At 53.2% G+C, this 14,860-nt stretch overlaps 2 protein-coding genes across 3 annotated transcripts in view; one reads left to right on the forward strand and one right to left on the reverse strand.

Annotated features, from left to right (window-relative positions):
* CEP72 (centrosomal protein 72) overlaps nucleotides 1–6,653 on the reverse strand; it is a 36,205-nt gene extending 29,552 nt beyond the window's left edge. Inside the window, exon 1 of one of the 2 annotated variants that reach the window (XR_007726772.1) lies at nucleotides 6,484–6,582. Coding sequence is in view for 1 of the 2 variants with exons in the window: in XM_050795357.1 (XP_050651314.1) it covers nucleotides 6,484–6,565 (82 nt within the window). In the remaining variant the exon portion in view is untranslated. Of the gene's footprint in view, nucleotides 1–6,483 lie in introns of both variants that reach the window. The other variant, XM_050795357.1, reaches the window with a different exon arrangement.
* Nucleotides 1–14,860, forward strand: part of CCDC127 (coiled-coil domain containing 127) — a 417,207-nt gene that overhangs the window by 27,865 nt on the left and 374,482 nt on the right. The window lies entirely within an intron of this gene.

Here is a 14,860-nt window from a genome sequence, read left to right on the forward strand (position 1 = left end):
TTGTGGAATAAATCCCTTTACTTTCCCTCTTACACATTTCTGTATTTTCAGCTTTTCTTAGAGAGATATGTATCCTCGTAATCTGAAAAAGGCACCTAGAACCCAGTACAACTCCTTTGGAGTTGGACTATCAGCACTGACGAGCAAGGAATGTACCTGAAGTTTCAGCTTATGTTTATCTCTGCAGTACCTCCAGGCCACACGCTTCTTCCCACCTTTACTGCCTCCAAAACCACCTCTCCCCAGGAACCCCCAATTCATCTCCCGCCCCCACTCCGGCTGCTGAGTTCCGTCACACCTTGCAGCCATCACCATCCGAAACCCACTAGTCGGGTAGCCTGTCTGCTGGCCTCCTCTTACACCTGTGGTCGGGCTGTGCAAGCTCCATGCACCCTGCAAGCCTCTGCAACGTGCACTCATAAGCAGTCATTAGATCAACGTTAACTACAAGATCAAAGTTTCCACAATCAAAAAGACAGTTTAGATCTGAATACACCAACACTTTCCCAGGAACATTTATGTTTTAGAATATATTTTGGGTTTTTTGTTTTTGTTTTGAGATGGAGTCTTACTCTGCTGCCCAGGCTGGAGTGCAGTGGTGTGACCTCGGCTCACTGCAACCTCCACCTCCTAGGTTCAAGTGATTCTCCTGCCTCAGTCTCCCGAATAGCTAGGATTACAGGGACGTGCCACCACATCCCACTAATTTGTGTGTTTTTAGTACAGATGGGGTTTCTACTAAAACCCCATGTTTCCCTGTTTCCTCACGTAGCCCTCGGGCATCATCTCAGACGCAGCTAAACAGCAGGACGCTGCGTGGTTCTGCCCCACTTGCAGGCACACAGGACAAGCAGCTCATTGTCCCCTACACCCTGCCACCAGGACAGGGTCAGGAGGGGACAAGGTGCAGTGACTTTTGGCTCATGTTCCCGAAAGAAAAGCATTCCGTGACAGTCTTGTGGTTTCCTGACCATGTTGGCCAGGCTGGTCTCAAACTCCTGACCTCCAGTGATCCATCCACCTCAGCCTCCCAAAGTGCTGGGACTACAGGCATGAGCCACTACGCCCAACCAGAATATGTTCTGATTAAATTTACAATTTGGTTTGAGCTCCTCCAGTTCCAGGCAAGATGGAGGGGACACATTTCACCCTGCTCCTCTCGCATATCAGACCCACCGCCCTGGAGGAAAATATATGGAACAAGCACTGGCAGACTGCAATGAACAGAAGCCAACCGGCCACGGGCCTCGGCACTCGAGAGGTAACCCAGCACTGAGGCCCTGGGTTGACTCTGGGGTTTTGTTTATGTTTGTTTACTACACATCCCACTCCAGGTGCCACAAAAGCTGGCAGCCCAGAAACACCAAAAGACCAAAAACCATAAGCCTGCTCTCGATGGCCAAAGGACCAGGAGGGGCCTGGCAGGACAGAGTCTCTTCACATCACCAGCCCTCCTGCAAGCAAACCCACACACACATACACAACCACACACACACACAAACACCCCTCGTCCACCTGGCTTTGCGTAGCAGCCAGCACTGGGGTGTGAGAATGGATCCTGACTGCTGTCCCGGCTGGCTAGAACGAGGTGGTGCCCTTCACCCTCCCAGCCAGTAGGGTCTACCAGAGCCTGTGGGTGAGGCAGGAGCCCCACGACTGTCCCGGCAATGAGGCTGCACCCAGCAGGCTTGAGTGAGGAATCTTCTCAAGTAATGGATTTAAACAGGAAGCAGAGCCTCATGACATCATACCCAGCATGTCCACAATACGATAAAAAATGACCAAGAACCAGAAAAATGGCAATTTGAATGAGAAAACACAGTCAATCAACAGATACCACCAACAGAGAACACAGAATTCAGGTCTAACAAGGATTTTAAAGTGACTGTCATAAAAAATACTTCAAAGAGCAATTACAAACACTTGAGACAAAGGAAAAACTAGTCTTAGCAAAGAAATAGAAGATATAAAGAAGAAACTAATAGAAATTTCAAAGAAAAATACAATAACAAAAAATCACAAGAGCAGTTTAACAGCAAAATGGAGATGACAGATGAAAACCATAAAACTGTAAAGAAGGCCGGGCACAATGGCTCACACCTGTAATTCCAGCACTTCGGGAGGCAGAGGTAGGTGGATCACAAGGTCAGGAGATCGAGACCATCCTGGCTAACATGGTGAAACCCCATCTCTACTAAAAAAATTACAAAAAATTAGCTGGGCATGGTGGTGGGTGCCTGTAGTCCCAGCTACTTGGGAGGCTGAGGCAGGAGAATGGCATGAACCCAGGAAGCAGAGCTTGCAGTGAGCTGAGATCGTGCCACTGCACTCCAGACTGAGAGAGAGAGTGAGACTCTGTCTCAAAAAAGAAAAAAAAAACTCTAAAGAAAAACTAAGAGAATCTGTCACAAGCAGACCTGCCCTAAGACAATCGCTGAAGACATTTTTTCAAATATAAAGGAAAGACAAAAGAAAGAGATCTAGAGCATCGTGGAATGAAGAAAAAATAACGGAACAGAGAAACATACAGATAAATACATTTCCTCCTGAGTTACTGAAAAGGCTAGGTGTTTTTAAAAAAATCATAATATTAATATGGTTCTCAAGGTATGCAGAGAAAATACTTCAGACAACTAAATTGTAAAGGGGAGAGGATAGAGACCTAAATGGTGATAAAGTTTCCATATTTCACTCAGAAGTAGTAAAATGTCTGTACAAGTAAACTGTGCTGAATTACATAAGTATATTGTAATTTGTATAGCCACCACTATGAAAACCATACAAGGAGACATACACCAAAACATAACTGATAAATCAATTATGATACTAAAAATATTCGAGTAAGTCACAGGAGGCAGGAAAAGGGACACAGAAGGAAAAAACACAGGAAACAATCAAAAAACAATAAAATGGCACACTTAAGTTCTAATATTTAACAATTATATTAAATGTAAATGGCCTAAAACACTACTACAAGACAGAGATTAGCAGAGTGAATAAAAATAATGAACCAGGAAACTAATTTCAAATATAAAGATACAGGTAGGTTAAAAGTTCAAAGTAAATGGATAGGAAAAGATATGCCATGCAAAAACCAATCAAAAGAAGCTACAGTAATATCAAATAAGGCAGATGTCTCAACAAACAAAACTACCAGGAAAAAAGAGGACCAAGAGCCAGGCACGGTGGTTCACACTTGTAATCCCAGCACTTTGGGAGCCCGGTGGATCACCTGAGGTCAGGAGTTCGAGACCAGCCTGCCCAACATGGCGAAACCCCATCTCTACTAAAAATACAAAAATTAGCTGGGCGTGGTGGCAGGTGCCTGTAATCCCAGCTACGTGGGAAGCTGAGGCAGGAGAATTGTGTGAACCTGGGAGGCAGAGGTTGTAGTGACCCAAAGTCGTGCCACTGCACTCCAGCCTGGGCAACAAGGAGGAAATTCTGTCTCAAAAAAAAAAAAAAAAAAAAAGTGGAAGACTACATATACTAAAAGGGTCAGTCCACTAAGAAGATATAAAAATCCTAGATATTCAATTCAACAAATAACAGGGCTTCAAAACATATAAAGTGAAAAAAGAAATAGACAAATCCACAAGTACAGTTAAGGGTTCAAGACCCCTCTCTCAGTCATTAATAGAGTCACTAGACAGAAAATCAGCAAGGATACAGAAGAATTGAACAATGCCATCAACAAACAGGATCTAATTGATATTTATGTATTTACATAACAGTCCACTCAACAACAGAATACACACACATTCAAGAAAAAAAAAAAACTCTAAAGAAAAACTAAGAGAACCTGTCACAAGCAGACCGGCCCTAAGACAATCGCTGAAGACATTTTTTCAAATATAAAGGAAAGACAAAAGAAAGAAACCTAGAGCATCGTGGAATGAAGAAAAAATAACAGAACAGAGAAACATACAGATCACAAGAGCAGTTTAATAGCAAAATGGAGATGACAGATGAAAACCGTAAAACTGTAAAGAAGGGCAGGCACAGTGGCTCACGCCTGTAATTCCAGCACTTCGGGAGGCAGAGGCAGGCGGATCACAAGGTCAGGAGATCGAGACCATCCTGGCTAACACGGTGAAACCCCATCTCTACTAAAAAAAAATACAAAAAATTAGCTGGGCATGGTGGTGGGCACCTGTAGTCCCAGCTACTTGGGAGGCTGAGGCAGGAACATTCAACAATATAGACCAGATGCTGGATCATAAAACAAACCCTGACAAATTTAAAAGAATTAAAATCATACAGATTATGCTCTAGCCATAATGTAATCACACAGAAAAATAACAGGAAAATCTCCAAACACATGGAACCTTAAAAACATACTCCTTAAAAATCCACAGGTCAGGCCAGGCACGGTGGCTCACATCTGTAATCCCAGCACTTTGGGAGGCAGAGGCGGGCAGACCACAAGGTCAGGAGATTGAGACCATCCTGGCTAACACAGTGAAACCCCGTCTCTACTAAAAAATAAAAAATAAAAAAAATTAGCCAGGCGTGGTAGGGAGCGCCTGTAGTCTCAGCTACTCAGGAGGCTGAGGCAGAAGAATGGCATAAACATAAAAAAAAAAAAAGCTGTCAGTGAGCCAAGATTGTGCCACTGCACTCCAGACTGGGTGACAGAGCAAGACTCCGTATAAAAAAAATAAATAAATAAATAAATAAATAAATAAAACCACATGTCAAACAGGAAGTATCGAGGGAAACTCTTAAAATATGCTGAACTGGATGAAAATTAAAATACAACATAACAAAATTTGTGGATACAGATAAAGTAGTGCTTAGAGAGAAACTTGTGGCACTATTTATAATAGAAAATAAGAAAGTCTCAAACCAATCATCTACATTTTTGCCTCAAGAATCTAGAAAAAGTATAAAATAAATGCAAAGCAAGCAGAAAGAACGAAATTTTAAAAATCAGAAATCACTGCCTCAGGATCACATGGACTTTGTCACGATGTTACTGTTCCCCTTAACCACTCCACAGAGAACTACTCTACAGATTATTGGACATTATAAAACATTAAGTTTTCCATTTGAGATATTCTTTGAGGACCTGGGGACTGATGCCATCTGGTCTAAAGGACTCCACAAGCGGATTCACCAAAGAATGCAGTTTCCACACCCTGATAATTCCATGGCCCTTACCTCGACCAACTGACAACATCAATTTTCCAGCCCCTCACAATCCTGTTCCTTTCAAGACCCCAGCTCAGGCTGGGCGTGGTGGCTCATGCCTGTAATCCCAGCACTTTGGGAAGCCAAGGCAGGTGGATCACCTGAGATCAGGAGCTCAAGACCAGCCTGGCCAACATGGTGAAACACTGTCTCTACTAAATATACAAAAAATTAGCCGGGCTTGGTGGCGTGCGCTTGTAATCCCAGCTACTCAGGAGGCTGAGGCAGGAGAATCACTTGAACCTGGGAGGTGGAGGTTGCAATGAGCTGAGATTATGCAACTGCACTCCAGCCTGGACGACAGAGTGAGACTCCGTCTCAAAAAAAACCAAAAAACCCAGCTCAGATCTCCTTGGGGAGATGGATTGAGGCCTCCTTCCACCTCCCTGCTGGGCTCCTGCCAGCATTAAACTCTTTCTCTGCTGCAAACCCTGCTGTCTCAGTGTATTGGCCTGTGGCCCCACAGCACCTGACTGAACCTGTTGGTCCAGTAACACCTGCAGACCACACAGAGACATTCACAGGCTGAGAACAGAACCCCAGGAACAACTCTGCACACACACTCCACAAGTTAGCTCAAATAAGCCAACTCCGCAAAACCCCACACAGCCAAGACTCAAGGTGAACTAATAATACGAACGGTTCTCTGACAACCAGAGATACAGAATTGGTCATTTAAAAGCTTCAAAACCAGAAATTGACATGTCCATATGGTTTCACTGGAAAATTCCACAAAACATTCAAACAATGAGCACAAACTCTACAGAACCTCTTCTAAATATGAGAACGCAACACTTCTCAACAGTTTATGAGCTCGGCTTCCCCCTGACGCCAAAACCAGACAAAAACAGGCCAAAAAGAAGGCAACCGGCCACCAACATCCTCAAGAAGGCCAAGCCCAACAATCAGCATAATGGGCCCAGGAGAACCCGGGAGAGGGGTCCCCAGCGGGAGGGCGGGCTGCGCTCCTGGAGAGCAAGGCTGGCTCTCTCCTCAGCGGATATAACCGCCAGTCACGGTACCACAATGACCCGATAGACAAGCAGGAGCCGCGACTCCGGGACCGGAACGCGGGCAGGGGCCGCACCTGGGCACGAGGGGCGGGGTCCTCACCTGGGCGCGCGCGCCCCGCCCTCCCGCCCGAGACCGTTCCGGACGCCCGCGGCGCCTGCGCAGAGGAGCCCCACCTGCCCACGGTCTGCCGCCCAGGCAACCAGGCGCGGCCGCCCCGGGAAGCTCGGTACCCACCCCCCGCCACCCTCACGCTTGCACGCCCGCCCGCTGGCGCACCCAGGTCGCGGTGAGGCCCTAGTCCGCTCTTCGCCCGGACCGCCTCCTCGCTCAGCACCAGCCGCGGACCAGCCCGCGCCATGTTTCAAACGAAGCCCTCGGACGGCGCCTGCGCGGCGGGCAGGGCAAGGCTAAGAGAGGGGCGGGACCTTCGTGGGCAGAACCAAGAGTCTGGCGGGACGGGGCGGGGCCTGCGCGGCGGGGCGGGGAGAGGGGCCGGGCTAGGGGGCGGGACCTGCGTGGGCGGAACCAAGAGCCTGGCCGGGAGGGGCTCCTGAATGGCGGTTCTCCCAGGCACTTGGCTCCGCCACCCCAGCCCCCGCCCCAGATAGCGCCGCGTCTAGGCTTCCCTGGGCGCTGCCGCCTTCTAGGCCCGGGTCCTTGACACACGCCGTGTCCTACCGGGGAAAGCCCTAGTAGGCGCGGTGGAATCGCGGCTGCTGGTGCGCATGGGGACCCTTCCCCATTCACACTCCGCTCCCACCCTGAACCCCGCGCCCCGGGGATCCCCGACTCTCTTAGACTCCCCGCCACCCGACCCCCACGCAGGGACCCCTCCAGACCCCCCAGTACCCGCCCGGGGCCTTGTCTGCTGCACCACCCGTCCAGCCCCGGGCCTCGCAGAGGTGGGCGGGAGCTGAGCTGCTCCCCAGCCAGTCACTCCCCACAGCCGGTCTTTCTGCACCCCAGAACCTCCAGAGATGTCACCGGCCCAGCGTTGTGGCTCATGGCTGACCGCGCCCTGGAGGGTCTCCCTGTGTTTATCCCTGTGAGGTCCTTCTACAGAGCTTTCAAGGAAGACAGAGTTCAGCCTGTTCATTGGGAAGACTTTAATCCCGCTCAGGACATCTACTGTGTCACTGTACCACTGTGACCCAGCGCCTCATGGAGTGAGTCCAAAGCCCTAGGGGTGTCCCCTCCCTGCCTTTCTCCTGGTGTCTAGGGGGCACCCAGAAACCCTCACCTCAGATTAGACCAGCTCGTTGGCAACGTCCCTGGTATTTCACAGCCTGGGGAGTCATACACAAGGCAGGGTAGTGGGGGTACGTATGGTGGTAGTAGATGAGGGTATACACAGAGGGTGTACACAGGAAGTGTGTAGGGATATGTGTAGAGGGTGTACACGGGTGTGTGTGCACAGAGTGTGTATAGAGGGTGTGTGCAGGGGCTGTACACTGGGTTGTGTGCAGATGGTGTAGGGGAGTGTGTAGGGGGTGTGTGCAGGGAGTGTGTGTGGATGGTGTAGGGGAGTGTGTAGGGGGTGTGTGCAGAGGTTGTACACGGGGTGTGCAGTAAGTGTACTCAGAATGTGTGCAGGGAGTGTGTGGATGGTGTAGGGGAGTGTGTAGGGGGTGTGTGTGGATGGTGTAGGGGAGTGTGTAGGGGGTGTGTGCAGGGAGTGTAGGGGAGTGTGTAGGGGTTGTGTGCAGGGAGTGTGTGTGGATGGTGTAGGGGAGTGTGTAGGGGGTGTGTGTGGATGGTGTAGGGGAGTGTGTAGGGGGTGTGTGTGGATGGTGTAGGGGAGTGTGTAGGGGGTGTGTGGATGGTGTAGGGGAGTGTGTAGGGGGTGTGTGTGGATGGTGTAGGGGAGTGTGTAGGGGGTGTTTGCAGGGAGTGTGTAGGGGAGTGTGTAGGGGTTGTGTGCAGGGAGTGTGTGTGGATGGTGTAGGGGAGTGTGTAGGGGGTGTGTGTGGATGGTGTAGGGGAGTGTGTAGGGGGTGTGTGTGGATGGTGTAGGGGAGTGTGTAGGGGTTGTGTGCAGGGAGTGTGTGTGGATGGTGTAGGGGAGTGTGTAGCGGGTGTGTGCAGAGGTTGTACACAGGGTGTGCAGTAGGTGTACTCAGAATGTTTGCAGGGAGTGTGTGTGGATGGTGTAGGGGAGTGTGTAGCGGGTGTGTACAGAGGTTGTACATGGGGTGTGCAGTAGGTGTACTCAGAATGTGTGCAGGGAGTGTGTGCAGAAGGTGTACATGGGGTGTATGCAGGAGGAGTGTGCAGAGGGTGTACACGTAGGGGGTGTGTGCAGAGAGTATACACAAGGAGTGTGTACAGAGGATGCACACAGGGTCTGTGCAGGGTGTGTGCAGGGACTATGTGCGGGGGTGTGTGCAACAGTGTGTGCAGGAGGTTTGTGCAGAGGGTGTGCAGGGGTATACACAGGGTGTGTGCAGGAGATGTGTGCATAGGTGTGTGCAGGGGGTATACACGGTGTGTGAAGGTGTGTACGGAGGTGCGTGCAGGGAGTATACACAGGGTGTGTGTAGGAGGTGTCTGCAGAGGTGTGTGCAGGAGGTGTGTGCAGGGGATATGTGCAGGGAGTGTACACAGGTTGTGTGCAGAGGCTGTGTGCAGGGAGAGTGTGTGCAGAGGTGTGTGCCGGGGGTATACACAGGATTGTGCAAGAGGCGTGTGCAGGAGGTGTGTGCAGGGGATATGTGCAGGAGTGTACACAGGCTGTGTGTAGAGGTTATGTGCAGGGGGAGTGTGTACAGAGGTGTGTGCAGGGGGTGTACACAGTGGGTGGTGGCAGACGGTGGATGCAAGGCTGCATCTGGTCAGCCCAGGACATTCTCTTGGTCCAGTGGTGTTAGAGCACATTTGGCCAGATTGCCTCATCAGATATTTGACAAGCTGCAAACCCGAGGGCATGCTAGTGTCCGAGGGTGCCTCTGTGCTGACCTCAGCATGTGCAGCAAGAGCCAAGGCACGGCAGCCTGGCCCATCTCAGGCAGGTGCTCTGTGGGAGGATGGCTGTCTCCACCGACAATCCAGGGAGGTCAGCAAGGAGGATCCCTGAGCTGGACTTGAGAGCTGTGGGAGCTGATGGCCCTCCTGGTCTCTGCCACAGCCCTTAGGTTGTGGGACACACAGCGTCATATTTAATCATCGTTCATGGGGCCTGCTGAGCACTCAGCATTCCTGTATGCAGATTGTCACGTAACTTCCCAAAAATTGCAAACCCAGATATGGCTCCATGACCCCTCCTGCAAGACTGTGAAGGAGTTCAGGGCACAGCTGAGCCCTCACACCCCCAGCCCCATCACTGCTCCTGGTGTGCACTGAGTGGAACTCTGTCCAGCCAGGAGACAGAGAATAGTGGAGAGCATCCCAGCTCTTCAGAAGTACACAGCGGCAAACTAAAGGCCTCATGGGCCCTCACTCAACAGCAGTGGATTTTCAGGGCATAATACAGGCCCCAAACACTGAGCCTCTTCCTCCTGGGCAGGTACCTGGCTGGCCAGACAGGGCAGGGCAGGGGTGAGTGGGACCTCAGTGGGCAGCCGGTCCAGGACAGAACCACACAGGGATGTGATGGAAGTGCCGATGGGAACTTTGAAAACAATGCAAGTATCCCAGCTTCACTGTAGAAAATATAGACACTACAGGCCGGGCATTGTGGCTCACGCCTGTAATCCCAGCACTTTGGGAGGCTGAGGCGGGCGGATCATGAGGTCAGGAGATGGAGACCATCCTGGCTAACACGGTGAAACCCCGTCTCTACTAAAAATACAAAAAATTAGCCGGGCGTGGTGGCGGGCACCTGTAGTCCCAGCTATTCGGGAGGCTGAGGCAGGAGAATGGCGTGAACCCGGGAGGCGGAGCTTGCAGTGAGCCGAGATTGGGCCACTGCACTCCAGCCTGGGCGACAGAGCGAGACTCCGTCTCAAAAAAAAAAAAAAAGAAAAGAAAACATAGACACTACAGAAGGGCACCAAGATTCGATATGCCGCCCTACTGAGTTAACCCACACTAACGTGCCCACATGTATCCTGCAGGTGTTTCTCAAGCCTGTGCGTATTGACAGTCATGAGGTTATGCTAAGCATTGCCGTATGTATCTGCCACTGTGTAGTCTTCAACGTTGTTTATTAAACACTTTTAATGGTCACGTTAGATCATAAACCAAACCCAACTTTATTATCCTGTCTTCTGCGGCTAAACGTTGTGTCTGTCGCCACTTCCTCACGGTGCTCACCTTGGTTGTCCACATCGTGAAGATCCACGGAGGCGCGGGAGCCTTCTGGCCTGGAGTGGGGCTGCAAAAGCAGAGAGCCGCGGAGAAGCCTGGAAAGCGGAAACAGGGCCTGAGGTAGCTGGGCTGGGCCCCATCAGCCCCGTGGCAGCGGCACCTGCACAGGCCTGAGGTCCCCAGCAGCAGGGATGCTGTCTGTGGGCCCAGGGCTCCTCCACGGCTTTGGGGGCTTCCTGCCAGAGGAGGGGGCTGGTTCTCCTGGGAGGGGCCCCAAGGCAGGAGTCCCCAGACCTGGGCACGCCTCACCTCGGGTGGGGCCCCAATGCTTCAGCGGGTCTCGCTGGCATCCCTAAACCTAGATCAGAGGAAAGTGCGTTGTGCCATGATCACCATGACCCCTCCCCATCCCAGCACGCGCTCCCATGACGCACCATGATCACAATGACCCCATGGGCTACCTGCCACTCCCAAGGACTAATGGAGGCCTCTGTCCCCAGGTTCTAACCTGGGTTCCTCACAGGGCACCAGCCCTCAGACCCAGTTAAAGTCTGGAGCAGCTCTTTAGGCCCACAGGCCCAGGCTGCTGTGGCAGGACCCAGGCAGGAGAGGCTCTCCGTGTGCTGTCTCCCCAACAGGTGCCCCTCCATAGCTTTCTAGAACATTCCAGGGAGGCTCCCAGGCCCTGAGCCTCAATCTTCAAGCCTGTGGGTCCCAGACTGCAGGCTCAGTGGGCCCTACAGAGACTAGGCCAGCGGAAGGAAACAGGGAGACCCACGTGGTCAGAGAGGAGGGCTGGAGGTGCAGCCTGAGGGGCCGCCTCTGACCTTTAAATGGAGTGGGGGTGGGAGGAGGCTTCAATGTGCAGTGAGGGGACTTGAGAGGGAAATGGGGGTCTCCACCCACCCCAGGGACGGGCACTCACCCCAGGCCCACCCAGCTCACAGCATCCAAGCCAGGGCTACGTAGAGCGGCTGCACCCAACCCCAGCTGCCGCTGGGCGCCTGAGCCAAGCTCGGAGATGCGTCCTGCGTTGTCCTCTCTCCACCCTGTGTTGAGAAGAAGACACGGGCGTCCAGCGTGGCCAGGCTGGACATCCACAGGCTAGCAGAGCGGCCTCGCCCGTGCTCATGTGGCCAGTGGAACTCGCGGCACACACCTTCGCACTGTCACGCTCAGTTCACGTGTGTACACGCTCACAGCCACAGCACAGTCAGTTCACACACCTGCTCACACTGCGTACATACACAGGTGTACGAGCACATGCACACCCGTGTACACGCTCACACACCCACACGCAGTCTCACACCCAGTTGCACACCCACACGTGGACCTCCATCCACCAGTACCCGTCACACACCCACACGTGGACCTCTATCCCATGCCAAGGCCTCTCCCCACACCCCTGGGTGGCAGGAGCCCAGCGGGTAGTGCAGAGGCATAAACGAGGCTGAGGAGACAGGGGGTACGAGCCACCGGCTGCTCACATCCTTCTCGAGAGGAAAGGAGGTGCCGGCCCACCCTGCCCACAGCTCCTAAACCTGGTCCAGGGCCAGCCGCCCCTTTGTTGGTTTCGGTTCCTCCTTTATCCATTCATAAATGTTGAACAAAAGCGCTCTTTTCCCTCACAGTATCTCTAGCAGTTAAGATCAACATCAATATTTGAGAACTGTCAATATCGCATTTTACCCACTGACCTTCCCAAATGTGAGACGGGAAGGCACGCGTAGCCCTTGCTGGGCCGTTTCAGGTGAGCACAGTTGAGGGTGGGCTTGGGGGTTCCCTGTATCATAACGTCTTAGGAGGGGGTGGGGCCACACCTTCCAGCCTTGTCTGAGTGACAGGCCATGTGTGCAGTTTAGTTCACACCATGGAGGAAGGGAGTGTGAGGGCAGCGGGTGGGCTGCTGTGTCCTGGTCTCTGTCCCGCTGTGTGGCCAGGGAGAGACTGCGGCTGTCCGGTTTAGGTTGAAACACCATCCATCGACTTCTTTGGGGGACGCTGCCACTGCCCTTGGCTCCTGCCCTTGTGTCTGGAAAGGAGAGACCTCAGAGGGAGTGGCCCGCAGCCTTCTAGTTGCAGGAGCTGGTGTGGGAAGGGGCATCACCATGGCTGTGGGCCGGAGCCCTGTAACGATGGGAAGTTTCAGTGCCCTCATAGGAGTTGCCCTGGAGCAGGTACAGTCGGTCTGGGAGCTTGTGAACCGCTTTGGGCTGCTGGGGCTGCACTGACAGCATGCATAGAGCCCAGCTATGAGTGGCATGGCTGCAGGAGATGTCCAGGAGCCCCGAGGCAGGGTGGGAGGCTCTGCTATCGCAGGACTGGGTCAGGACAGCTCAGCCCTTGCAGTCCTCGGCCAACTGCTGCCCCACTCTGCCAGGGGCCCAGAGGGCTCCCACAGGCCTGCAGACCGGTGCCAGGCCCCACATCCCTGAACCACTCCCTAGCAGGGGCCGGGCCTCAGCTGGGGGTATGGCACTGGGCGAGGTCAGAGGTGCCCCAAGCACGTGGCCTACAGGGGTTTGTCCAGAACAAATTCTCTCCTGGACCCTGGGGGGAGGTAGAGGCCAGCTGTTTCCTGCAGTTTCCAACACCGGAAAGCCCAGGACTTCTCAGGGAAATCTTGGTTTCCAGCTTTTTCCGAAAGTGCCTGACAGGCGGGCATGCACCCCTCTCAGAAAAGCCCCCCAGCCCCTCAGGCACTGAGCCGTGACCCTCTCCCCAGGAAGGAGGGGTGGGGCCGAGGCACTGCCACCACCTGGAGCCGCGTCTTCAGCCACCTGGCAGGAGCTGCGCCTGCACGTGGCACCCGTGAACTCCAGCATCTTTCTCTGACCTCCCAGGCACTTGGCATCTTCCAGGGCTGCTGCCTCCTGAGCCCACGCAATATGGTTTGGATGTTTGTCCCCGCAAATCTCATGTTGAAATGGAATTGTCAGTGCTGGAGGTGGGGGCTGGAGGAGGTGTTTGGATTACAGGAGTGGGTGCCTCATGAATGGCATGGGTCATCCCGTTAGTGACGAGTAAGTTCTCACTCTGGTAGTTCTGGTAGTTTAAAAGTGTGTGGTGGCTGGGTGCAGTGGCTCACACCTGTAATCCCAGCACTTTGGGCGACTGAGACGAGTGGATCATTTGAGGTCAGGAGTTCAAGACCAGCCTGGCCAACATGGCAAAACCCTGTCTTGACTAAAAACACAAAAATAATTAGCTGGGTGTGGTGGTGTGCACCTGTTATCCCAGCTACTTGGGGGACTGAGGCAGGAGAATTGCTGGAACCTGGGAGACAGAGGTTGCAGTGAGCTGAGATCATGCCACTGCACTCCAGCCTGGGCAACAGAGTGACACTCCATCTCAATTTCTTTTTTAAAAAAGTGTGAGGTGCGAGGTGCCTCCCCCCTCTGACTTGCTCCCCCCTTGCAATGTGAGGCACCTCCCCTCTCTGACTTGCTCCCCCTCTCAAAATGTGAGGCACCTCCCCCCTCTGACTTGCTCTCCTCTCACAATGTGAGGCACCTCCCCCCTCTGACTTGCTCTCCTCTCACAATGTGAGGCACCTCCCCTCTCTGACTTGCTCCCCCTCTCAAAATGTGAGGTGCCTCCCCCCTCTGACTTGCTCTGCCTCTCACCATGAGAGCTGTCTCCTCCCTCTGACTTGCCCCCCTCTCACAACGCCATGCATCTGCTCCCCCTTTACCTTCCACCACAATTGGAAACTTCCTGAGGCCTCATCAGAAGCAGATCCTGGCACTATACTTCATGTACAGCCTACAAAACCGTGAGCCAATTAAACCTCTTTTCTTTATAAACTACCCAGTCTCAGGTTTTCTTTATAGCAATGCGAGAACGGCCTAGTACACCGCCTCTGCCTCTCTTTCCGCCATCTGCTGTTAAACACAGGTTGATCAGGACCAGCGGCCAGCATCAGATATAACCTGGCGTCCTCTGCCAAGTCCCAGGCTTACCCCACTATGGCTTGGGGACCTGCAGCTGCTTGCTCCTCATCTCTGAGGCTTCGGGGAGCCCAGAGCTCAGAGTCCCTTAGGGCCAGGGCGGAGTGTTGCCTGGGGGCCACCAGCCTCAGGAAGCCCAAGGCCTCCTCCAAGCAGGAGTTCTCTCACAGCCAGAGCCGCCCCACCCCATATGGCCCAGTGACCGTCACTCAAAGCTCACCTTTTCCTTGAGCCTCTGGTCAGCCAACAAGCCCTGACTGCTCCCTGGCCACTGGCCCCTGGCCACGTCCCCCCTCCCACCCCCCCCCCCCCCGCTGACCAAGCTGCACCGCCTCAACCCCGCAGGCTCCAGGGCCACTTTGGCTGCCACTGGGTGCATTCCGTTGGGCGGAGCTTTGTCGCTGAGGCCGGGGCTCAGCATCACAGCCTCTGTCGGATCCTGCAGGCAGTGGACATGG

Source organism: Macaca thibetana, chromosome 6, assembly GCF_024542745.1.
Source record: "Macaca thibetana thibetana isolate TM-01 chromosome 6, ASM2454274v1, whole genome shotgun sequence".
NCBI lineage: Eukaryota > Metazoa > Chordata > Mammalia > Primates > Cercopithecidae > Macaca > Macaca thibetana.